Source organism: Carcharhinus amblyrhynchos, chromosome 26 (assembly GCF_965287045.1).
Source record: "Carcharhinus amblyrhynchos chromosome 26, sCarAmb.v2.hapA, whole genome shotgun sequence".
Lineage (NCBI taxonomy): Eukaryota > Metazoa > Chordata > Chondrichthyes > Carcharhiniformes > Carcharhinidae > Carcharhinus > Carcharhinus amblyrhynchos.
The window spans coordinates 9,784,692-9,811,431 of NC_137349.1; the positions used below are offsets into that span (position 1 = coordinate 9,784,692).

Here is a 26,740-nt window from a genome sequence, read left to right on the forward strand (position 1 = left end):
CAGAGCGATGGCCATGGCAGCCAGTGAGTGGGGAGACCCTCGGGAGGACAGCAAGCCTTATCCCCACAACGGTGGCGAGGAGTCTCTGGAGAGCCCTGCTCCCTCCTCCTCCCAGACCGGGGGCAGTGAGCCGGAGGTGGGCGAGGCGGACAGGCAAGGGGGGCTGCAGGTGGACTGTGTGGTTTGCGGGGACCGGGCCAGCGGCAAACACTACGGCCAGTTCACCTGCGAGGGCTGCAAGAGCTTCTTCAAGCGCAGCATCAGGCGAAACTTGTCCTACAGCTGCCGCTCCAACCGGGACTGTCACATCGACCAGCACCACAGGAACCAGTGCCAGTACTGCCGCCTGAGGAAATGCTTCAAAGTGGGCATGAAACGAGAAGGTAAAAGAGCCACTCACTTCTCTGCTTGTTATCTCAATGAAAAGCTGCAGATCTGCCCACTGTGTTAGTCTGTGCTGAGCTCCTGAGCCAGAAGTCTCACAACACCAGGTTAAAGTCCAACCAGTTTATTTGATAGATCTATCAAACATCTTGAGCTCCTGAGCCCAAGTTAGTCTGTGCTGAGTTCCTGCACTGAACTCGGGCGAAATCCAACTTTTCTATTCTAATCCCGATGTTAGTGAATGTGTGTTTGTATGCCTATGTGTAAATGTGTGCATCTGTGCGTGTGCAAATGTGTGTGCAAACATGTACATCTGTGTAAGTGTGTGTAACTGTGTGCATCTGCCTGTGTGTAACTGTGTGTGTGAATCAGTAAGAGTGTAAAAGTTAAAGTTTATTATTAGTCACAAGTGAAGCTTACATTAACACTTCAATGAAGTTACTGTGGAATTCCCCTAGTCATCACACTTCGGTGCCTGTTCAGGTCAATGCACCTAACCAGCACAGCCTTTCAGACCAGTAGGAAATACCAGTAGGAAACCCACACAGACACGGGGAGAACATGCAAACTCCACATAGACAATAGTCCAAGCCAGGGATTGAACACGGATCTCTGTTGCTGTGAGACACCATTGTGCTGTCGAGGTTTGTGTGTGTGTGTGTGTGTGCAAGTTTGTGTGTGTGCCTGTGTATTTGTAAATCTGTAAGAATGTAGGTCTGTGTTTGTGTAACTGCATGCATCTGTGTGTATAAGGCTGTAAGCGTGGGCCTGTTTATATGTTTACGTAAATGTGTGTGTATAGTGTACGTGTGTGTATTACTGTGTATTTGTGTGTGTATATAGTGTGTGTGTGTGTGTGTTACTGTGTATTTGCGTCTGTGTATATAGTGTGTGTGTGTTACTGTGTATTTGCGTCTGTGTATAGTGTTTGTGTGTTTTACTGTGTATTTGTATGTGTGTGTGTATATGTGTGTGCAGGGAGGATTTGTACTCCTCATTGGTATCCAGTGCTAGCTGTGTGCTCAAAGGACACGGTGAGGGAGCTGGGAGTGGAGGTGATCTGCCTGTGCTGCCACACATGGTTCATCAGCCATTTGACGCCTACTCTCTGTGTCACTCACTCTCTGTCCAGGTTGGTTTAGGTGAAGGGACCCCACGGTGGAGTATTCTGCATAGCTCCCTGTGTTGGTAGGTCGGGAGTGGAAGAGGGAGGGAGATCGGAGTGTGGGCGGAGAGATTATTTGAAATGGGGGGGTCGAAACAGGCCTTGGTAAGCACTGCAGTCACCCAGTCAACCGCAGAGCTAGGAAGGCCAGACGTCCGGCTTTAGGCCGGACAGTCCAGCTTTTGAGCATTCCATCCTCCGCCCGGCGCCACCTTGAGCCGAACGTTAATCTGTCCTTCTTTTTTGGGTCTGACTTAAAAAAAGGGGAGATCCTTGGCACTTTCCGAAGGATTTCCGAAGTCAGCTTTATTCCATGGAGTGTCCGAAGGCCGGTGACAAAACCTCCGCGCCTCCGAAGATGAGACAACGCTCAGTCGGAACGCAGCGCCCTCGGCCCATTCCGATCGCTGGCCGGAGACGGGAGTGCTCGGGTGGGTGGTGACGTTCTCGGCTGTGTGGAGGCGCTTGCCGAAGCTGACGCAATGGGCGAGCGTCCAAGCGTTCGGTTGCTTCCGGAGGGATCAGATGATGAGTTGGTGGGGAGCTCGGATGGTGACACGATGACATTCTAGTCTGAGCTGGCACATTGTTGAAGATGACGCAGTTGCGGGGGGCGGGGGGGGGGAGGTGGAATCGGTCGGAGTGGCTGTCCCGGAGATCTTTGGCTATTTCCGGCAGCTGGCCAAAGCTGACTCGGGGAGGGGGGAGACTGCCAAAGATGACGTGTTGGTGGTGGGTGGAATTGGTCAGACCGACTCTCCTGGAGATCTTTGGCAATTTTTGGCGGGTGGCCAAAGCTGACTCGGGGGTGGGGGAGAGGCTGCTGAGAGGATGCAACAGTGCGCTCGGCTGTTTCCAGACAGTTTCCGATGACGATGCAACGCGGGGAGGCTGGCTGAGTGGATGTTGTTGGCAGGCGGCTGGAGCCTGTGTGTGTGTGTGTGTGTGTGTGTGTGTGTGTGTGTGTGTGTGTGTGCAATGCCCTCCTTTTTGGAAATGCCCACCCTACACAGAGCTCAGCAAGCCCACATGAAATGGACTTGCAACAGCAAGGGACAGGGAGTGGACCAGAAAATGCTAGAAACACTCAGCAGCTCAGGCAGTGTCTGTGAAGAGAGAAACCAAGATAACGTTTTAAGTTGTTGACCTTTAATCAGAGAGGGTCTGACAAAAGGTCACAGACCTGAAACGTTGACTCTGTTTCTCTCTCCACAGACGTTGCCTGACCTGCTGAGCACTTCCAGCATTTTCTGTTTTTATTTCTGGGATCTGCAGTATTTTTGTCACACGGCCAGCGAGTGGTCGCGACCCCCTCAAATGCCTGTGTTGACCCCACAAGACTTGGCAAAACTCAACAAATAGGAACCTGTCTCAGGAAACGGCCAGCTCACCCTTAGAACCATCAGAATTGGTGAACCCCCTTCTCAAGTTATGTTTAGGGTAGATTTCTGCGGCAGCGTAGAGGGAATCTCTCTGAATAATCCAGACATGGAATGGGCTCCAGCCCTGAGTGCAGCAGACAAAGAATGTCTACTTTATAAACAATAATTTTAAAAAGGGTTCAAACTCACAGAGTCACAGAGGTTTAACCATGGAAACAGGCCCTTTAGCCCAACTTGTCCATGCCACGCACTCGCTGAATAATATGCTTGGAGAACAAATTAGATTGTATAAAACAAGAATTATTACAGTGTAACAGGGGTATCTTTTCAACTTTAAGTGCTGGGATATATTGGGTGATATTAACCTAATTGCCTATTATTCATGCATCCTGACTTTCAATTTGAGGCACAGTGATTAGCATTCCTGCCTCACAACACCAGGGACACAAGTTCAAGTCTGGCTTGCGTCAGAGTCTGCACATTCTCCCCATGTCTGTGTGGGTTTTCTCTGGGTTCTCCAGTTTCCTCCCACAGTCCCAAAAGATGTACTGGTCAGGTACATTGACCGTGCTAAATTCTCCCTCAGTGTACCCGAACAGTGTGGCGACTAGGGGAATCTCACAGTAATTTACTTGTAAGCCTATTTGTGACACAAATCAAATAAACTTTAAAAATTATCCCTTGTGAGTGGATAAACAAGAAGGAAGTTTCTGAATAATGTTGAAGAAACTTGGTCAGTGAATGTTATCTGGGTAATGAGATAGTGTATAGATCAGATAGAATTTTAAACATTCAATAACAATGAGGCAAAGTCACAAAGCTCAGCAACAGCCCCAGTTCCAGGTCTGGTTTGTACTGAGCTAACTGGGCTGTGCTGATTCATCCATCAGACTGCTACAGTCGGCCTCAGTACCTTAGGGCTGGTAAATCTAATACTGCATCTCCTGGTAGGTATGTGCATGTGGGTCATTGTGTGTGTGTGCATGCATGTGTGTCACTGCACGTGTCACTGCGTATGTATTTTTGCAGAGACCGGGTGCCATTAAGACCTATTTGGGGGCAGCATAGAGTGACACAGCGATTAGCACTGCTATCTCACAGTGCCAGGACTCCGGGTTTGATTCCTGGCTTGGATTACTGTATGGAGTTTGCACGTTCTCCATGTGTCTGCGTGGGTTTCCTCCGGATGCTCTGGTTTTCTCCCAGTCCAAAAGACGTGCTGGTTAGGTGTGTTGACTGTGCTGAATTCTCCCTCAGTGTGCCCGAACAGGCACCAGAGTGTGGCGACCAGGGGATTTTCAGTGACTTCATTTCATTGCAGCATTAATGTAAGCCTACTTGTGACAAATAAATAAACTTTAACTTTGACTGTGATGCCCCTCATAGTTAAATAGCTTGTCAACATTTCTACCAAATTGCCACTCAGGGAAGGACCAGCAGCACCTCTCAGGGAAAAACTCCAAACTAGATCCTCACACTTGGTATGCATGTTAACCTGGAAGACAGTGCACTCTGTATTTTGACTTTTGCTACAAGAGAAGCCTTTCTTTGTTTAATGGTTTTATTTAACATTAATGTCAGCTGTTTCTTTCCTGTAGATTTATTCAGCTGATTGGGTGGGGTGAAAATCTCAAAAGTTACTGCAAGCTCACTCCCATTGCTTTGCCGGTAGTTGGCCCATTTTTCCAGCGAACTGGACCAGTTCCAGTCACGCTGCCATGTGTCCTGTCCACTTTCGCAACTTCTCAATGTCTAATGTCTTTCCTCTGTGGCTCTCCCTCTCTTTTTCCCTTGCATTAAACTCTCTGGCATTTTCAAACCATGCCTGCACTCTCTAATCTGCCTGTCTTTTCACTTCACTCTTCCTGTCTCCATCTCCTCTTCTCTCTCCTTTTATTCTTTCTCTCCAACTTTTTCTCTTTCCTTGTTCCTTTCACTTTTTTTTCAGTAAATAGATTGGAATCCGATCAATTCTTAGGAAGCATGTCACCAGTCTGATATATTTACTCTTCTCTCTATCCTTTATCTTTATCTCACCATCTATATCCTAATTTCTATCTCTGAACAGCTTCCTGGTCCTCAGCCCTCACCCCTCCCCCTCTGACTGCCCCACCTTCCCCACCCCCCCCCAATGCTCTCCCCCTGACCCCACCTTCCCCGCCGCCCCACGCTCTCCCCCTGCCCCCCTCCCGTATGCCCCCCAACCCTCATGCCCTCCCTCGCCCCTTTCGCCTGTCCCCTTCCGCCCTCCCTCGCCATCTCCCACTCTCTCCCTCTCTCCTCACACCGTTCCCCCCCCCTTTCCCTCCTCCCACCTGCCTCCCCCCCCCTTCACCCCCACCCCTCTAGTATACAGTCTCCTGGTCAGAATGCAGCCACTAAATCTATCGGCCACGTGCTTCCTGCAGGAGTGTACCCCGGCAGCTGAACAGTTGAGGAATTGATGCATTTACACAGGGTGGCCTCTTCAAACGTATTTACGATGTGGGCTATGGGGGGGGGCTGGGATTTCAGAGTCTTTCCTGAGTGTGGGGGGGGGGGGAGGTGATGGGGACAGGGTGGCCAGCCTTCCACACGGGAGGTAGAATATTTTAAAGAGGTTCTCTAAACATTGGTCACCACATCGCTGCCCCCTTTCTTATTCTCCCTTTCTCTGTGCTCCTCCTGCTTTTCAATCGGCCTTTCCTTCTCACTCAATTCCTTTCTCTCTCTCGCTTCTTTTCCCTCTTGCTGCAGTTTTTTTTTCCTTCCCTGTTACAAACACACTTTTTGCTTTAACAAGTTGAAATTGTTATTTCTCGTTGCTGCGTTTCTCACTCAGCTCACACACACCTCCCTGCAGGAGGGAGAAACTTGATGCCAACTCGCCATTCCAGGCACAGGACATGTGGCCGCTATTCTGACCTTAGGAGGATTGTTGCAATATCTCACACGTCACTGCCAGACTTTTATGTGGGTTTTGAACCGACTTTATTTGGACAGAGATAGCAGCGACCGACACCTGGCCAAATCAGTCAGAAGTTATTTTGTTCGGCTTCTCTGAGCAGCTCCCCCCACCCTCTCCACTCACCCCCACTCCACACCACCCCGGTCTTTGAAGGTGCCCCGGCAGAATTTGACCACATCTTACCCATTTAATGTGAGCAGAATGAATCCAAAGGCTGCCAGAACAGGAGGTCTTGTAGTGCAGTGGGTTAGCATCCCTGCCTCTGAGCTAGAAGCTCCAGGTTCGAGTCCCGTCCCAGGACACCACAAAGTTAAAGTTTACTTATTAGTCACGAGCAGGCTTACATTAACCCTGCAATGAAGTTACTGTGAAAATCCCCTAGTCGCCACACTCTTGTGCCTGTTTGGTACAATGAGGGAGAATTTAGTATGGCCAATGCACCCTAACCAGCACATCTTTCAGACTGTGGGGGAAAAAAACTAGAACATCCGGAGGAAACCCATGCAGACACTGGGAGAGTGTGCAGACTCTGCACATACAGTGACCCAAGCCAGGAATCAAACCCGGGTTCCCTGGTGCTGTGAGGCAGCAGTGCTAACCGCTGTGCCACCGTGCTGCTCCTGCAGTGTTTAGCACTGCTGCCTCACAGCGCCAGGGACCCAGGTCAATTCCTGGCTTGGGTCACTGTCTGTATGGAGTCTGCACGTTCTCCCCATGTCTGCACTGGTTTCCCCCCACAGTCCAAAGATGTGCAGGTTAGGTGGATTGGCCACATTAAATTGCCCCTTGGCTAGGGAGATTTATGGGGCAATTATGTGGAGTTACAGGGATAGGGCCCAGTGCGATGCAGACTTGATGGGTCGAATGGCCTCTTTTTGCACTGTAGGGATTCTATGGATGGGATTTTCTGGCCACACTCACCCCAAGACCCAAAAATCCCATCTGAGGTCAACAGACCTTTGTATGGTCTGTGTCCCGCCCGCTCCGATTCCTGTGGCGGGTGTGATGGGAAAATTCCATCCATCGACTTGATGGCCAAGGAGAGTGCGTTCCAAAGGGACCAAGCAGCTTGTAGATCCTTCCAACACCAATGGCTGGGCAGTGGGAGTGGGAGAGATTCCTGGACAGCTGTGTGATGGGAAGGAAACTGGAATCTCTGCCATCACTATCGATACTTCCAGGCTAAAATGTTCATTGTAAAAGTCGAAGGTGCCACAACTCATTGCGGGGGGCAATTGGCATCATTGGCTGAGTGGATGCTGTGGATTAGAATGGTGCCAACAGCATGGGGGGGTTCGATCCCCGTTCAGGCTGGGGTGGATCAGCCTGTATGCCCTGCCTGTGGTGAAGGTTTGTGGTGCTGTGTGGGACGGACCTGCCTTCAGGTAGAGAATTCAAGAAGATGAACCCATCAGAGAGCACAGACACACTGTGCCCACTGAGAATGAGAGAAAATATGGCAATGGGAATGCTGCCCTGGGAGTGTTTGATGAGGACGGTGTAGAGGGAGCTTTACTCTGTATCTAACCCGTGCTGTACCTGTCCTGGGAGTGTTTGATGAGGACGGTGTAGAGGGAGCTTTACTCTGTATCTAACCCTGTGCTGTACCTGTCCTGGGAGTGTTTGATGGGGACAGTGTAGAGGGAGCTTTACTCTGTATCTAACCCTGTGCTGTACCTGTCCTGGGAGTGTTTGATGGGCATGATGTGGGTATGCCGGCGTTGGACTGGCGTAAACACAGTAAAAAGTCTGACAACACCAGGTTTTAGTCCAACCTATTTATTTGATAATATACTCGCAAGCTTTCGAGGGGTTACCCTCTTCGTCAGGTGAATGGAGAGTTCTCAGAACTCTCCATTCACCTGACGAAGAGGGTAACCCCTCGAAAGCTTGCGAGTATATTATCAAATAAATAGGTTGGACTAAAACCTGGTGTTGTCAGACTTTTTACAGTGTTTGATGGGGACAGTGTAGAGGGAGCTTTACTCTGTATCTAACCCTGTGCTGTACCTGTCCTGGGAGTGTTTGATGGGGACAGTGTAGAGGGAGCTTTACTCTGTACCTAGCCCTGTGCTGTACCTGTCCTGGGAGTATTTGATGGGAACAACGTAGAGGGAGCTTTACTCTGTACCTAACACTGTGCTGTACCTGTTCTTGGAGTGTTTGATGGGGATAGTGTAGAAGGAGATTTACTCTGTATCTAACCCCATGCTGTACCTGTCCTGGGAATGTTTGATGGGGATAGTGTAGAAGGAGATTTACTCTGTATCTAACCCCATGCTGTACCTGTCCTGGGAATGTTTGATGGGGACAGAGTAGAGGGAGTTTTACTCTGTATCTAACCCCGTGCTGTACCTGTCCTGGGAATGTTTGATGGGGACAGAGTAGAGGGAGCTTTACTCTGTGTCCGCACAGGGGTTAGATACAATCTACAAAAATTGGAAAAAGTTGGCATTCCTCAGTATTTTGGGGGTAAACATTAAATTCTTGAAGCCTTTGTGAAAGGAGCAACGTGAAAATCAACCTTTAAGCTAAACCATTCTTTTAGAAGAACATTGACATTCACTTTATTTTTGGTCTTGAAAGCCTTGATGTGCGATTCAATAAAGCAAATGGAACCAGGCCGCTTTCAGCTTTCCGGCTGGTATGAATCATGGAGGGAAATTGAATACTTTCTAAAGAAGGGAGTGAAGAGTTAATTATTAATTTGATCAAAGGTGAAAGGAGGTCAAGCATTGTTTTACCTTTTAAATTTTTACATAATCCACTCAGCCGAACGCTTCTGAAAGGAAAGCTCAAGGTTTCAGTCTCAGAGAGAGGTTAACCATTCTCCTTGGTAAATTGCTGCTGTCTTTCTTCCCAATTGAGATTTTACGTTTGTCAGAATTTCTATATTTTATTTTTTTTTAAGTCAATTCCTGTCATGCTCACCATTGTGGCCGCTGCCTCCTCCTCCTCGGAGGATTTTCGGGTGGCACAGTGCTCAGTGCCGCTTCCTCACGAGCCAGGGACCCAGGTTCAATTCCAGCCTTGGGTCATTGCCTGCGCGGAGTTTGCACATTCTCCCCGTGTGTTTCCTCTGGGTGCCCCGGTTTCAGATGTGCGGGTTGGGTGGATGGGTCATGGTAAATGCATGGGATTTCAGGGCTAGGATTGAGTGGGATGCTCTTTTGGATGGTCTGTGCATACCTGACGGGCTGAATGGCCTCTTTACACACTGTAGGGATAGTATGGATTCTGTGGGAGGGGAAAGCAGGGCCAGGAGTTTGGAATCCCCCCTCACCCCCCTCCCCTCCCCGACATCATCAACTTCCCAGGGGTTAAATATTGCAGCTTTATAGAAACTTAGTTAGGTCGCACTTCCAAACCCATGACCACTACGGCATGGTGGCACAGTGGTTAGCACTGCTGCCTCACAGCACCAAGGACCCAGGTTCAATTCCCGGTTCGGGCCACTGTCTGTGTGGAGACTGCACATTCTCTCCATGTCTGCATGGGTTTTCTCCAGGCACTCCAATTTCCTTCCACTGTTTGAAAAAGGTGTTGGTTAAGCACATTGGCTGTGCTAAATTCTCCCTCAGTGCATCCCGAACAGACGCCGGAGTGTGAAGACGAGGAGGTTTTCATAGTAACTTCATTGCAGTGTTAATGTAAGCCTATTTGTAACACTAATAAATCAACTTTAATACACACATGAACACACCGACACGCACGCACACATCCACACACACATACACGTGCACTCATGCGTGCGCTCACACATACACATACTGATATCAGAAGTGAGGGCATTTAGAGTCCAACAAAAATAGGTTAAAGAATATATGGTTAAGTATCTTTTGATTGTCCTTGAGGCATAGATTGTAAATACTGCAGCCAATTGGGGTTAGCTGCTTCCTGAAGTACAGCAAACTAATCCCAGCCACAGTCAATGTTCTAGCAGAGTGTTTTACCCAGAGAGAGGAAATGGTGCATGTGTGGATGAAGGATAGTTTTGAGCACAATGCCTATCGGGGGGGGGTGCTGACAGCTGTGACGCTGAGTCACCTTCTTATTTTAGTTAATTATTGATGGGTGGGGAGTGTCCTAGAAGCAGATATTTATTGTCATCTCTCGTTGAGAAGGTGGTGATAAGCTACCTTCAATCTCTGCAGTCCATGTGGTGTAGGTACACCCACAGTGCTGTTAGGGAGGGAGCTCCAGGATTTTGGACTGGGAAGGAACGGTGATGTATTTCCAAGTTAGGATGGTGAGAGACTTGGAGGGGAACTTGCAGGTGGTGGCGTTCCGCATGTATCTGCTGCCTTTGTCTTTCTAAGTGATAGAGATCATGGGTTTGGAAGTTGGCGTTGAAGGAGCTTTGATGAGTTGATGCAGTGTATCTTGTAGATGGGACACTGCTCTCACTGTGCGCTGAGTGAATGAGGTTAAGGTGGTGGAGGGAGTGGAAGTTCGTGGATGGGGTGCCAGTCGCGGGCTGCTTTGTCCTGGATGGTGTCGAGACTCTTGTGTTGTTGGAGCTTCACCCATCCAGGCAAGTGGGGAATATTCCGTCACACTCCTGACTTGTGCCTTGTAGATGGTGGACTGATTTTGGGGAATTGGCAGGTGGGTTACTCACTACCAAGTAAGCCTGTTCTAATAGAAAAAAAATCCTGCATTTCGATAATCCTTTTCACAACCTTGGGACGTTCCGATGGACTTTCAACATAGTGACGTTTTGAATGGTAGTCACGGTTACAATGCAGTGTAACCAATTTGTGCACAGGAAGCTCCCACAAATAGCAACATAATAATGACCTTATAAAGTTTTAAGTTTATTTATTAATGTCACAAGTCAGCTTACATTAACACTGCAATTAAGTTACTGTGAAAATTCCCTTGTCGCCACACTCGGGCGCCTGTTTGGGTAAACTGAGGGAGAAGTTAGCATGGCTAATGAATCTAATCAGCACGTCATTCGGACTTTGGGAGGAAACCAGAGCACCCACACAGACACTGGGAGAATGCGCAGACAGTGACCCAAGTGGGGAATCAAACTTCTTCATGATGTATGTTGAGGAATAATTGGTCAGGATATGTTAATCATACGTTGATGTGGTTGGCCCAGTTGTGTTTCCCATTGGCCATTGAGCATTCTGCCATCACTTAACCCTGAATTATTTTTCTCTCCGTTAGCGGTCCAGCGAGGGAGAATCCCGCCAGCCCAGGCCAACCCCGGGGAGCTCTCGCTGTCCAGTGGAGACCACCTGAACGGAAGCAACATCTCGGGACTCATCTCCCTCCTGCTGAGGGCCGAGCCATACCCCACGTCTCGCTTCAGCACCCAGTGCACTCAGTATAACCTCATGAGCATAGACAACATCTGTGAGCTGGCGGCAAGGCTGCTCTTCAGCGCGGTGGAGTGGGCCAGGAACATCCCTTTCTTCCACGAGCTACAGATCTCCGACCAGGTGGCCCTGCTGCGGCTGAGCTGGAGTGAGCTCTTTGTCCTGAATGCCGCCCAGTCTTCACTCCCTCTCCACATGGCCCCGCTCCTGGCCGCCGCCGGCCTCCATTCCACCCAGATGTCGGCGGACCGGGTGGTCAGCTTCATGGACCAGATCAGAATCTTCCAGGACCAGGTGGAGAAGCTCAAGGTTTTACAAGTCGACTCTGCTGAATACAGTTGCCTGAAGGCCATTGCCCTCTACACACCGGGTTAGTACCAGAGGCCAGAGTGGCCGTTGTGTGGCATGTTGCGGTGTGATTCAGAGAGCAAGTCAGGAATGGATGGTGTAAGGGGCGGCTCGGTGGAATAATGGTTAGCGCTGCTGCCTCAGAGCGCCAGGCACCTGGGGTTCGATTCCCAGCTTGGGAAATGTGCGGGTTAGGTTGATTGGCATTGCTAAGTTGACCCTAGTTTTGGGGAGATTAGCAGGGTAAATGTATGGAGTTACGGGGATAGAGTGGAATTACGATCGGTGCAGACTCAAAGAACAGAGAAGCCCACTCGATGGGCCGAGTGGCCTCCTTCTGTACTGTAGGGATTCTATGAAGGATTAACTTTCACAATCTGGTGAGCTAACACAGGTGAAAATAAACTGACCTTCAGAGATGTCGGTTTGTTGTGAACCATTTGGGTTTTCCCTTTACTCATTTCTGAGACGTAGATGTCACTGGTAAGGCCAGTGTCTGCTGCCAGTTTATGGTGAGCTGCTTTCTTCAATGTAACAGAGTGGCTTCTGGACCATTTCCGAATTGAAACCACGTTGCTGTGACTGGCTGACCAACTGCCCTGGATTTTAGGGATCGTCCTAGTTGTTCTGGGTTTTGCAAGGCTGTAACTGTGGTGCTCGAACAGCGTACGTCCTCAGTGCGTTCTCCCCCTCGATTCCCCTCTGCAACACCCAGAAAATCCCTGGCAGACTCGCGGTGCTCACAGATCTGGCAGCAGTCCCCTGCTACCACCCACCCCACCACGTTCCACGCTCCCCGCTTCCTCAGACTGTCATACCCCTGGCAAGCAAGTTCCCTGCTACACCCCTCCATCCCCCATCCCCCATCCCCCACCCACCACCCACCACCCTCCTTTCCCACCTCCTCCCCCACCCCACCCTCCCCAACTCCCCGCAGCTCTCATACTCCTGCAGCAAGGCCCTCCACCCCCACCGCCGCCATCCACCCCCTCATACACTGGCAGCAGCAGCCCCTCCTCTCTCTAGCACTGCCCCCCACAACTCCCCACCTCCCCTCCCTGTTCTCACAGGGTCACACCAATGCCAAAGTGCCCCCACTGAAACTTTTTGTCACGGGGTTGCTCATCTTTGTAGTGAGGGCCCTGGAGTCACGTGTAGACCAGGCCGGTCAGACCCGAAGAGGTCGACAGATTTCCTTCCCTAAAGTGAACAGTATAGTTCCCTGGTCACCGTTGCCAAAACTGGTTTTAATTTTCAGATTTATCAGATCAACCGAGTCTTAAAATTCCTCCGCAGATGTGGCAGGATCGGAACTCACTCCCTGACCGTTTGTAGGGGTCGCCAGGTGAGTGGTCCAGTCACGTAAGCAGGTGCTACCCTAATGCAACCAGAGCACAAGGCGAGGCAAATTGAGGAGTCACTAAGGAGATAAGGGCAACATTTTGTGAGAGGAAATTACATCATCGGGGGTGGGTTGACCTGGAAGTGACATCATCAGAGGCAACTGCAGAGTGTCACAATTAGATTTTTTTTATTCATTTGTGGGACATGGGCGTTACCGGCTGGCCAGCATTTATTGCCCATCCCTAGTTGCCCTTGTTCAGAGGGCAATTAAGAGCCAACCACATTGCTGTGGCTGTGGAGTCCCATGTAGGCCAGACCAGGTAAGGATGGCAGATTTCCTTCCCTAAAGGACATCGGTGAACCAGATGGGTTTTTCCGACAATCGACAATGATTTCATGGTCATCTTTAGATTCTTAATTCCAGATTTTTTTTTTATTGAATTCAAATTCCACCATCTGCCGAGGTGGGATTCGAACCTGGGTCCCCAGAACAGTAGTTGAGTTTATGGATTAATAGCCTAGCGATAATTCCACCATCTGCCGAGGTGGGATTCGAACCTGGGTCCCCAGAACAATAGTTGAGTTTATGGATTAATAGCCTAGCGATAATTCCACCATCTGCCGAGGTGGGATTCGAACCTGGGTCCCCAGAACAATAGTTGAGTTTATGGATTAATAGCCTAGCGATAATACCACTAGGCTATTGCCTCCCTGTACAGCATAGTGGGATTTGGATTCCCATCTCTGGATTGTTAGTTTGGATTTCACGTCTAGTAACGTAACAGCCACACAATCGTTCCCTTGTGATTTTGATTTACTTGTGGCATTATCACATGGCCTGTCACAGCAACATTGGAACAGGAGTAGACCATTCAGCCCCTCGAGCCCGCTCCGTCATTCAGTAAGATCATGGCTGATCTGTGGCCTAACCCCATGTACCTGCTCTGGGCTCATATCCCTTGATACCCCTGCTCAATAAAAATGTCTTTCTCAGACTGAAACCTAACAATGGAACCAGCGCCCATCACTGGTTGAGGAAGAGAGTTTCAAACCTCCTCCACTTGCTGCGTGTAGAAGTATTTTCTAACATCTCTCCTGAATAGGTTGGCCCTGATTTTTAGATCATGGCCCCTGGTTTCAAACAGTGGAAACAGTTTATCCTTACCCCCTCTGTCATCCCCTGTAAATATTTTGTGGTCTTTAACAGTAAAGTTACAGTTTATTTATCAGTCACAAGTAAGGCTTACATTAACACGGCAATGAAGTTACCCTTGTCGCCACGTTCCAGCGCCTGTTCGGGTCAATGCACCCTAACCAGTACGTCTTTCAGACTGTGGGAGGAAACCAGAGCACCCAGAGGGAACCCACGCAGACACGGGGAGAATGTGCAGACTCCACATAGACAGTGACCCAAGCCGAGAATCGAACAGCTGTGAGACAGCTAGAGACCCACTGTGCCACCCCATTTCTATCTTCTATCAGATCGTCCCTTTAATCTTCTGAATTCAAGAGAATAACAGTCTAATTTGTCTAGTCTCTCCTTGCAACTTGACCCCTGAAGTCCAGGTATCGTTCTTGTAAACGTGCGTCAAGTTCTCTCCAGGGTCAAAACATCCTTCCTAGGGTGTGTTGCCCACACCTGCTCACAGTACTCTAAGTGGGATCAACCAGGGTTTTGTACAACTGTGGCATAACATCTGCACCCCTCTACTCCAGTCCTTTAGATATGAAGGCCATTGGCCTTCTTGACAATTAGCTGCATTAGTGGCATTTTAAGGAGCTATGCACCCGAACCATCAAATCTCATTGGACGTCCACTCACCTGATGAAGGAACAGCGCTCCGAAAGCTCGTGATTTTAACCTGGTATTGTGAGACCTCTTACCGTGCCCACCCCAGTCCAACCCCAGCATCTCTACACCATCCACTGAATTTAACTTTGCGCCTTCTTAAAAAAAAAGTACCCTGATTGATTCTTTTTTGATCCAAAATAGATGACCTCACACTTGTTTATATTAAGATTCATTTGCCTCGGCCTGGCCTATTCCCCCGACCTATCGATGTCCTATTGTAGTTTTACCCTGTCCTATCTACAATGCTGCCCAACTTTGTGTCGTCTGCAAATTTCGGCGCGTGATTCCAGTCATGCGTTGCCAGTCCTCCAGGAATACATTAAGAACCCAAGTCTTAAATATTCATCTCCAGTGCCCTAGTGTAAGAAAACCCCAGAAAGAAAACATTGTGACATTGAAAAAAATGGTGGTTCTCTAATTTTTATTGAACGCTTCTGTGTAACAGTTATAAAAATATTAGACAATGGGGAATAGATAGCTGTTTAACTAATGTTATGTGAAGTAAGGGATAAAAGAAAATTACTGAGGATGCTGGAATCTGAAACCAAAAGGGAAAAGGCTGGAAAATCTCAGCAGGTCTGGCAGCATCCAGACGGGGAGAAGAGAGCTGACGTTTTGAATCCAGACAACCCTTTGTCAAAGCTAAAAGGCATAGAAAGTGGGACACATTTATACTGCAGGGGGAGGAAAGGAATGATGAGCCATAGCCACAGAAAGCAGGGGAAAGGATTGCTAATAGCTGTCCACAGAAAGAATAAAGGGTGTGAGTGGCAGAGAAGCTGTAAGCTGTGACAGATGAAGATATTGCCTGGGAGGGTGGGGAGGATGAGACAGAGGTAGAATGTAGAAAAGGGGAGAGAAAAGGGGGATGTAGCTCAGCACCTTGGGTCACAACCAGGACCCTGGCCTTCTGGTTGCTTGCCATTTTAATACATGATCCTGCTCCCATGTCTGTCCTTGGTCTGCTGCAATGTTCCAGTGAAGCTCAATGCAAATTGGAGGAACAGCACCTCATCTTCCGGCTCGGCACTTTACAGCCCTTTGGTCTCAATGTCAAATTCAACAACTTCAGATGATTTGCTCTATCCCATCTCGGCCTCTTTGTCTTCATTCTATCCTGTTTGACTTTTTTTTTACTCTTCTCTACCTTTTTTATTTCTTTGCTTCCCCCCCACTCTTTCCCCCTACTTCATCCCTCTTTTACCTTTTCTACATTCCCCCTTTCTACATTCTAGGTCTGTCCCATTTCCCTACTTCCCACCCCCCCAAATATCTCCCTCCGTCACAGCTTACAGCTGCTCTGCCGTTTGGCCATTTACACCCTTTATTCTTTCTGTTGAGAGCTATTAGCAATCCTTTCCCCTGGTTTCTGTGGCTATGACTCATCTTTCATTCCCTCCCCCTGCAGTATAAATATCTCCCACTTTCTGTGTCTTGTAGATTTGACAAAGGATCATCTGGACTCAAAACATCGGCACTTTTCTCTCTTCATGGTTGCTGCCAGACCTGCTGAGATTTTCCAGCGTTTTCTCCTTTGGCAATCAGTCAAGGGTGGGCCAACGAAGACCCTATCCACTTTCCGATTGGCTGTTTGGAAGGCAGGGCCTTGTGAGGATTGACATGTCAGTCAACCAATGATAAGATTGAGGGGTCAGGGCAGCTGGAACGAGGCAATCATGTGACATAAGCATCCAGGAACCTTTCCAGCCAGAGTTGGCAACCCCATTGCAGTGACAATTGACTCTTAATACCTTGTGAAATGTCTGAGTAATTGGGTTCAGATGTAAATTCAATTGGCAAAAGAATCCTCAGAAATTTGACTAGCCTGTAAATAACATCCTCATCAGCCTGAGAATAAATCACTTAAAAAAAAATCAACTGGTGACCAAGAGAGTGGAAAGTCACTCATTAAGAATTTCTTGGAGACTAGGGCTCCAGGCAACAACTTGCTTCTTTAAGAATGATTCACAGGGATTTGACCAAAAAAATGTGATAATGATCTAAAAAACGGATATGTTCAGCTTGGTGAACAAAAGATTGGCCAAATGGTTGGGTTTGATGGAGAGTCTGACAGGAGGAGAGGGAGGCCTCAAAGGGATCAGGGAATGGATTTCAGGCTGTGGATCTGATCAGGCCACAAGGCCCAATGGAGCAAAGAATGAGAGAGAGTCACCAAGACCAGAGTGAGAGGACTCTATCTAGAGTTGGGCAGAGGATTGTTAGGGCTGAAGGAGGTTACAGAGGTTGTGGGGTGAGAGGCCATGAAAGGATTGAGCTATAGAATCCATACAGTGCAGCAAGAAGCCATTCGGCCCATTGAGTCTGCACTGACCCTCCGAAAGAGCACGCTATCTAAGCCCGCTCCCTCACCCGATCCCCATGACCTCGTGCATTGAGCGTGCCCAATCCACCGAGCCTGCACACCTTTGGACTGTGAGGGTGATTTTTAAATTTGAGCCAATGGGCAGTGGTTGATGATCAGGACAGAGGCTTGTGTATGAGCCGAGGTTGTTGGAGAGTGGGGAGCCGGTCAGGTGACGGTTGGAATACCCAATGTGCAGCCTCATTTCTGACTCCCCAGATGCCGTAGCCGTGGTTTTTGGATGTGTTACACCCAGCGCAGATCGCTGGGCAGAGGGGGAAGGTCAGAGGATCGCAGGGCAGAGGGGGAAGGTCAGAGGATCGCAGGGCGGAGGGGGAAGGTCAGAGGATCGCTGGTGAGGGCTTGAGCGCATTCAGCACCAACATGAAACCACATTGCAATCCTCCCAACCACCACTGGGCAGGAAACATAAAGCACATTTATATAAGTATTTCATTAGGCTGAGTCTGTTTGAGGCCGGATGCTCCCGGCTCCCGGAATGCTCCAACCCTCGGATACAGCGGAACCCGGTGAAAATCACTGATGATCTCCACTTCCAGAGACCAGGCGTGATGGCCATGCCGGGGGGTCCGGAGACCATTGAAGTGCCCCCCTAGATGGTCAGGGAGGTGGCTGAGTGATGCCCACTGGCACTGCCACATGACACCCTGGCACTGCCACATGGGCACTACCTGGTGCTAGGGCAAAGCCAAGGTGTGGCTGGGGCCTGGGGAGAGTAGAAAGTAGGGGCGGGCAGCTGGGAGGAGCCATTGGGAGGGCCTTGATGCTGGCGATCTGTGTTGGGCAGAGGGTGGGGAAACTAGCTTTCAATGGCGGAGTGGGGGGGTGGGGGGGGTCTCCAATTTCATTTTGAGATCAGGGCTCCCAGTGTTTGGCCATTCACCACAGTGTAACCCCCCTCCCCCTCAGCGGGAACGGCACTGGGCGGGCTTCACAGTTACAACCCACAAGCAGGACATGGTGTGTTGGACCCCGAGAGCCCAGAGAAACACCACCAACTCCTCAAAAAGGAGGGGCATCTCCCCTCTCATCACTCAAATCAGAGGTTACACCCTCCCTATTCATGCCACATAGGCATGAAGGTGATCCAACACCCCCCCCCTTCCCCCCAACCCCCACACTGGTCAGTCACCTTACCCCGCCACACCCCCCACCCCCCACTCAGCCCCTCTTCAGGCCACACACCTTGGCAGTGCCAACAATGCACTGTCCCCTGGCACCCTGACACTGACACCCTCATTGTGCATTGGACACCAAGAGGGCTCAGAGAGATAGGTGCAGTGACCATTTGCCCGCTCTGCTGTTGCCAGGTTGCAGAGGAAGGGTCCCTCATGGGCCCTGGGTGTAGGCTCAGGCTGTTTATTTTCATTTCCCTCTGCCGTTGCAAAGATCTCAAGTACCCCATTGATTCTGACTGCAATATTGACAGTCTAAGCCTGGTTGACACCTTGTGTTTATACTTCCTCTTTTGCAAGCCACATTTGAAAAAGCTAGGGTGGATCCCACCTGAAAATCGCTGTCAGCACAGAGGGAAACACTCCCGATTTCCCCTGGGCACTTAGCCTCAAAACGGGAGAATTGGGCCTGGTTTCCGCGAGACTGGGCTTATTGAAATGCTTAGGCCTCTCCCCTCTCAGAACCAGTGCAAAACTCTCCAGTCTCTCAGAAAATGATCCGTGTGTGGGAAGATTGCAATCTGATTCCGATTCACACCGGTTTTCTCACCCAAAATGACAGAGCGTTATTTTACCATTTTTTGTTTAAATGCCGGGCGGACTTGAAACTGGCAGAGTTTCAGATCTGTCTTTTGGACGTGTTTTTAGGCTTCCCCATACGCACTCTGCCTGAAAATTCTGAGCGAGCCTGTTGCTTGCTGTAGAAGCCTGCGGATGGGGCCTAACGTGCCCAGAAGCCTGCAGAGGGAGATTGTGCGCACGTGCAGGCTTCTGAGGCTGCACATGCGCATTAGCAGGGGTCAGACAGACAGAGAGAGAGAGAGAGAGAGGGAGAGCTGTCAGGGCCCTGCCAGTGCAGACAGCCTGAAGAAACTTCCCGCCCCCCCCACTCTCTACAGTCACAGTGGCTTGCAACCTGAGATACAGCTCCACCAACACCACCCCCCCATCCTAGGCCTCCCTCACCTACTAATTGCCATCCTGCTGCCCTCCCCCCACCAATTGCTGCCCTCTCCCACCCCCCCCCCCCCCCCCCCCCCGGACTGGAACCCGCCCCCTACTGGACTCCCCCCCCCCCCCCCCCCCCCCCTCCCCCCCTCCCCACTGACCCCTCCCTCCATGAGTCGCATCCCAGCATTGCCTGTTGGGCATTGCCCAGTTGCCCGGTAGACATTGCCCAGGGGCCAGCCTGATACTTCACAAGAGTCACCCTCCCTTTGCCTTCGGCCTCCCTGGGGGCCCTTAATGGCCTCCGGTGAGGCCCAGTCGACTGCTCTCCGTACACGGGGAGCGCGCCTATTCCTTGCCGGTGAGGTCATAAAGAGAAGCGAGCCTGGAAGATCGAGCGCCGAGCTAGCTAAGGACATGTAAATGCTTCTTTTAAATAAATGAACCTGCCTCTCGCCCGTTTCCGGCAAAAGGCTGAGACCACCGGAAGTCCAGCACTCGTAACGTGGCATCGGTCGCGAAAACCGGCACCATGCGTTTTACGCCCCACTTTACAACCAGCACGACAGTAATACCGCCCCCTTTGGGTGGGATTTTCCAATTGCGCTCACTCCAAGACTGGAAAATCCTGCCTTGGGTCACAGACCTTTGCATGGTCTAGTCCCTCCCGCTCCTATTCCCGAGACGGGTGGGACAGGAAAATTCTGTCCGTGCTGAGTCATTTTTGGGGAGAACTCCTTCCTGAATGTGGCCGTGGGCAGCAAGACATGGATAACCGTCAGACTCAGGCTGGTCAGTGGAATTTCTATTCCTGCCTGGCCAATGACCATCTCCAATGAAAGACCATCACTGACACCGCACCCCCCAATCTTATCCTGGGGGTCACCATTGACCAGAATCTGAACTGATCAACCATATAAATACTGTGGCTGCAACAGCAGATCAAAGGTTAGGTATCCTGCAGTGAGTAACTCACTTCCTGACTCCCCAAAGCCTGTCCACCATCTATAAGGCACAAGTCAGGAGTGTGATGGAATACTCCCCGCTTGCCCTGGACGGGTGCAGCTCCAACAACACTCAAAAAGCTCGACACCATCCAAGACAAAGCAGTCCCACTCGATTTGATTTCCATCGATCACCTTCAACATTCATTCCCTTTACCACCAGCACACAGAGGCAGCCACTGACAAGATGCACTGTTCACTTGACAGTCTGAACCTGTGATCTCTCCCACCCAGAAGGACAAGGGCAGCAGATTTATGGGAATATCATCCTTGGAAATAGGGTAGATGGTGGATTCAATTTAAAAAACAATCTGGAATAAGCATCTACTGATGACCATGAAACCATTGTTGTAAAAACCCATCTAGTTCACTCATGTTCTTTAAGGAAGGAAATCTGCCGCCCTTATCTGGTCTGGCCTACATGTGGCTCCAGGGGCCACAGCAATTTAGTTGACTCGCAACTGCCCTCGGATAACTAGGAATGGGCGATAAATGCTGGCCGGCCAGCAGCGCCTATGTCCCGGGAATGAATAAAAATAAAATATTGCCTTTCCTTCACTGTCACTGGATCAAAAGCCTGCAAATCCTTCCCTTCCTGCACTGTGGGTACAGTGTACATGCACAAGGAAGAAATTCATGACCACCTTTTCAAGGGCAATTAGGGATGGGCAATAAATGCTGGCCTAGCCAGCGACACCCACATCCCATAGAATTTTTAAAATCCTCAAATTTCCTTTATATCCTCTTTGGTATGACCATATTAAAAGAAAACGGGAGACTTTAGTGATTTGATTTGATTTATTATTGTCACATGTATTAGCATGTAGTGAAAAGTATTGTTTCTTGTGCACTATAAGAACATATGAACATAAGAACATAAGAAATAGGAGCAGGAGTAGGCCATCTGGCCCTTCGAGCCTGCCCCGCCATTCAATAAGATCATGGCTGATCTGTCGTGGCTCAGTTCCACTTTCCCGCCCTCTCCCCATAACCCTTAATCCCCTCTCTTATCAAGAACCCATCAACCCGCTTCTTAAAAATATTTAGCGAGGCAGCCTCCACCACTTCAACGGGCAGAGAATTCCAGAGATTCACCACCCTTTGAGTGAAGAAGTTCCTCCTCAACTCCGTTCTAAACCGCCCCCCCTTTATCTTGAGGCTGTGCCCCCTAGTCCTACTGTCTTTTTTGAGCGGGAAGAGTCTCTCCACCTCTATCCTATCCATCCCATTCATCATCTTATACGTCTCAATGAGATCTCCCCTCATTCTTCTAAACTCTAACGAGTACAAGCCTAGTTTATTCAGCCTCTCCTCATAGCTCAACCCCCTCAACTCCGGTATCAGCCTAGTAAACCTCCTCTGCACTCCCTCCAAGGCCAAAATATCCTTGCGCAGGTGCGGCGCCCAAAACTGCACACAGTACTCCAGCTGCGGCCTCACCAATGCCCTATACAGCTGCAGCAAGACCTCCCTACTTTTATATTCAATCCCCCTCGCTATGAAGGCCAGCATCCCATTTGCCTTCCTGACCACCTGCTGCACCTGCAGGCTGGGTTTTTGCGACTCATGCACAAGGACCCCGAGGTCCCTCTGCACTGTCGCCTGCTGCAGCAAAGCATACCGTTTAGAGAGAAGGAAAGGAGAGAGTGCAGAATGTAGTGTTACAGTCATAGCTAGGGTTTAGAGAAAGATCAACTTAATGCAAGGTAAGTCCATTCAAAGTCTGATGGCAGCAGGGAAGAAGCTATTCTTGAGTTGGTTGGTGTGTGACCTCAGACTTTTGTATCTTTTTCCCGATGGAAGAAGGTGGAAGAGAGTTTGTCCAGGGTGCATGGGGTCCTTGATTGTACTGGCTGCTTTTCCAAGGTAGCAGGAATTATAGACAGAGTCAGTGAATGGGAGGCTGTTTTGTGTGAAGGACTGGGCTTCATTCGCGACCCTTTGTAATTTCTTGTGGTCTTGGGCAGAGCAGGAGCCATACTAAACTGTGATACAACCAGAAAGAATGCTTTCTGTGGTGCATCTGTAAAAGTTGGTGAGAGTTGTAGCTAACATGCCAATGACTGCTAGGCTAAGGCAGGGTTAGAAATAAGCAATGTTTCAGAGGTGGGTGGCTTTGTAATATAGACATTCTGGGGTTGGGAGCTCAGATTGGTAAGATGTCAAGGTTGGGGATGGTGTGGTTCAGGGGTGACTGTGCCAGAAGGGTGAACAGGTTCAGTGGCAATGCTCTGAAACTTCTGGTGGGAACTAGAAACTATTCTTGATTCCTTCACAGGATGTGGGCATCACTAGCAAGGCCAGCATTTATTGGCCATCTCTACCTCTTGAGAAGGTGGTGATGATCCGCCTTCTCCAATCACTGCATTCATTGGTGTAGGTACGCCCACCATGCTGTTAGGGAGGGAGTTGCAGAAACTTTGACTCTGCAACAGTGAAAGAACAGCCAACATATGTCCAACTCAGGGTGGTGAGTGACTCAGAGGGGAACTTCTAGATGGTGGTGTTCCCAGATATCTGCTGCTCCTGTCCTTCTGGGTGATAGAACCATAGCCTCATTCTGCACTGTAGGGATTCTATTTGGCCCATCAAGTTTATACCAACCATACATTTACCTTGCTAATCTCCCTGACACTAGGGTTAATTTAGCACAGCCAATCAACCTAACCCACACATCTTTGAAGTGTGGGAGGAAACCCACGCAGACACGGGGAGAATATGCAAACTCCACACAGACAGTGACCCGAGCCGGGAATTGAACCTGGTCCCTGTCGCTGTGAGGTAGCAGTGCTGACCACTGTGCCACCATGCTGTAGTGGTAATGGGTTTGGAAGGCGCTGTCTAAGAAGCCTTGGTGAATTGCCGCAGTGCATCTTGTAGACGGTGCACACGGCTGCTACTGAGTGTCAGTGGTGGTGAGATTAGAAGATGAAGGGAACAGAGGGGTGGAGCCAATCAAACAGGGCTGTTTTGTCCTGGATGGTGTCGAGCTTCTCCAGTGTTGTTGGAGCCATGGCCAGCGAGCTTTTGTTTTTATAGCTTTAGGTTTCCCGGAGTTTAACTGGGACGTATAGCTCATCCAGGACCTTAGATTACGGAATGAATTTGAGAATATGGAGGCAGTGGAGAGATGGGAGGGACAGAGCTTGGTGCCGTCAGCAATGGGGGTAACCCTTTGTCTATGATTGAAGTCTCCAAGGAGCAACTTGTAGATAAGATACAGGAAATACTCAATGGTAAAATAGCGCCAATGATGGAAATCTGAAACAAAAACAGAAAATGCTGTGCATATTCAGCAGCATCTGTGGAGAGAGAGAAACAGAGTTAATGTCTTATCAGAACTGGGAGAATCATAGAATCCCTACAGGGCAGAAGAGGCCATTCGGCCCATTGAGTCTACACTGACAAAGATCCCATCCAGGCCCTATCCCCATAATCCCACATATTTACTCCGCTAATCCCTTTAACCCATGCATCCCAGGAGACGAAAGAGCAATTTAGCCTGGCCGATCCACCAAATCTACACACTTTTGGTCTGTGGGACGAAACCGGAGCATTCGGAGGAAACCCATGCAGACATGGGGAGAACATGAGACTCTGCACAGACAGTGATCCGAACCAGGAATTGAACCCAGGTCTCCGGAGTGTGAAGCAGCAATACTAACCACTGTGCCACAAGTTTTTGAGCTTGTAAGAGGGGAGGTTAGGGAAAAGAGCAGAAGATAATGTTTTGGGCTTTCAGGGAGGACGGGAGAGATTCAATTACAAAAGGGTCATTGCTGCAAAGCCAGGAGGAGCTGGAATGGGAAATTAAGGAAATGAATGACAGGTCTCAATGAGGCATGAATTGTCAGACCTGCACAAGTGCTGTGCAAAAGCAAAGGTTTTCATAGAAAAACTCTACACCATGAAATCTTTTCCTGCTCTCCACGCTATCGTAGAATCCCAACTGTGCAGTAGGAGGCAATTCAGCCCATCGAGTCTGCACTGACTCTCTGACAGAGCATCTTACCCAGGCCCTCCCCTGCCCTATCCCCGTAACCTCACCTATTTACTCCACTAAGGGGCAATTTATGATGGCCAATCCTGCACAAAAAAGGGCAGCATAGGCAAGTTGGGCTGAAGGGCCTTTCAATGCTGTTAACCTCTGTGACTCTATCTCTGTGGGCAGAAACTGGAGCACCCGGAGGAAACCCATGCCGACACGGGGAGAATGTGCAAACTCCACACAGACAGTCACGCAAGCCAGGAATTGAGCCCAGGTCCCTGACACTGAGGCAGCAGTGCTCAGCCACCGTGCCACCCCCAACACATCACAGACCGATCCTTTTCTTGATTTGATTTGATTTATTATTGTCACATGTATATTAGTATGCAGTGAAAAGTATTGTTTCTTGTGCGCTATACAGACTAAGCATACCATTCACAGAGAAGGAAAGGAGAGAGTGCAGAATGTAGTGTTACAGTCATAGCTAGGGTATAGAAAAAGATCAACTTAACATGAGGTAAATCTACTCGAAAGTCTGACAGCAGCAGGGAAGGTGTGATATACTGAACTGTTTTGGACTCCACACAATAAAAAATTCTTTCTTCCCTTCTTTTCACCAGATGCTTCCGGTCTGTCCGAACCCGCCCACATTGAGAGCTTGCAGGAGAAGGTGCAGGAATCCCTGGCTGAGTACGTGCGCTGTCAGTATCCGCCACAGCCCCAGCGTTTCGGGAAACTGCTCTTGCGGCTCCCCGCTCTGAGAGCGGTGCCGGCCTCTCTCATCGGACAACTCTTCTTCATGAGGCTGGTGGGGAAGACCCCCATTGAAACGCTAATCAGAGACATGCTTCTCTCTGGAGGTTCCTTCAACTGGCCTTACATGCCAACCCAATGACCAGCCTGAGTAGCATCAGTCTCTTAAGGGTTCAATGCTTGCATTGGCTGCCGCCAAGGGTGACACTTGACAGGCGTGAGATTAATGGGATCAGTTGCCTTCGGGCGCAAACAGGATCCTGGGATGCAGTATTTAAATTAGTACTGTTTTGTTTTTGTCTGCTTAAAGAGATTGAGGCCCAACTGGAAGAATAGTTCATCAAATGGCAATAGCCCATCCCTGAACAATGCGACGTGGCAGGCAGAGAGTTCTGTTCCCCTCCCTGAGGTTAGAGCGTGGGTGAAAACCAGCCAGCGTTCCTGATCCTGATGACCATCCGTTGACTTCAATGGGAGATTCCTGGGTACAGCTGAGTTGAAGATTGGCCGTGCTGCACCAAACTGAATCTGCCGCGCCCTCCACTTTGGTTCACTCGTGGCCAAGTGTGGGAGTTACTGGAAGCCACTGATGTCCATCACTACATCTCAGCGTACGTCAACCCCTTCGAGAGAGATGGGAGGAACGCCAGAAGGAAAAGTTTGAAAGCAACACTGCATGAATGAGATATGACATAACAGATGGGGAATCTCATCTTCACTAGATTCCAACCATTAACAAGCTTTAGCTGTATTGTAAAGAAGTGTACAGTGTTAAACTGTGTACATTTTGTGTATTTTGTAGGCAACATGGTGATGTTTGGGAACAGTATTGGAAGGGGACCTGGGTCCCTCGACATTTAACTTGTTAAAGCCTTTCAAGCACTCCGAGGTCACATCTTAGTGCCCTCCTTATATTGCCCTTACTAACCTTGCGGAGCACTTCACAAATTCCCAAACTACCCAAGGTTCCCACACCCAGAGGGTCATTAGAACATGGAGATATGTCACCACAAGGGGCAGAGACTATTGCAATGTTTCAAAGCACAAAGGGAGAACTATTTCAAAAGAAAAACAGATGAAAGAAGAAGTACAAAGAAGAAGCGATGAAATATGGAAGTAGTTTAAGACCTTGCACTGGCTGATGGTGGTGGGATGGGAGACTTGTTCCCTGTGCTGTAATATTTTATATTTCTGGTCAACTTGCTGAAATCTCCTTTGCCTCACGGAGGTCAGCATTGCAAGGCAGAGCACCACCCGACAGAATCTAGTCACGGTGTTGTACAATAGCAGCATATTCTTTGGCAATTGGATTCATATGAGTGTATCTTTTAACCGTAACTTCTAGATGTGAGAAAGCTCCTCGGTCTTCTGAGTGTGATGTTGCAATAAAATCTTTTGCGTCTTTTGACTTTCTCAATGTGATTGGGTGGGGGCAGGAGGTCAGGAGAGGGAATGCATTTGGGTTTTGTTTTGTGTGTACGTGAGCCCGCAGCTGACAGAGAGAATGGAAAACGTTTTCCACCATCTCAACACTGACCGCAGGAGCGCACCCGGCTTCCACCAGAGGAGCAGCATCACCGAGAACGTCATTACAAACATACAGCAGGAGCAGGATGCATCGCGCCCCGTACCTTACCATGGTAATGCTGTTGAAACTGTTAGCATTTGTGTTCATTGCTCCAGTGAAACTGACGGCAACTTCTGGAGTCTGCGCACGTGCAAAATGAAGCAGTGATC

At 49.4% G+C, this 26,740-nt stretch overlaps 1 protein-coding gene across 1 annotated transcript; it reads left to right on the forward strand.

Annotated features, from left to right (window-relative positions):
- On the forward strand, positions 1-26,409 carry LOC145358540 (nuclear receptor subfamily 2 group F member 1-B-like). Its single transcript, XM_080212687.1, has 3 exons — positions 1-383; positions 11,057-11,578; positions 24,871-26,409. Exons 1-3 carry the CDS (start codon positions 8-10, stop codon positions 25,143-25,145), a joined length of 1,173 nt encoding a protein of 390 aa, XP_080068813.1. The 5' UTR covers positions 1-7; the 3' UTR covers positions 25,146-26,409.
- The last annotated feature ends 331 nt before the right edge of the window (positions 26,410-26,740 follow it).

Excerpts from the sequence above, each read along its gene's own strand:
- LOC145358540 (XM_080212687.1), top strand. The coding sequence starts at position 8 with ATGGCCATGGCAGCCAGTGAGTGGGGAGACCCTCGGGAGGACAGCAAG. Across the intron at positions 384-11,056 it reads AGTGGGCATGAAACGAGAAG|CGGTCCAGCGAGGGAGAATC; the intron begins GTAAAAGAGCCA and ends TCTCTCCGTTAG. Across the intron at positions 11,579-24,870 it reads CATTGCCCTCTACACACCGG|ATGCTTCCGGTCTGTCCGAA; the intron begins GTTAGTACCAGA and ends TCTTTTCACCAG.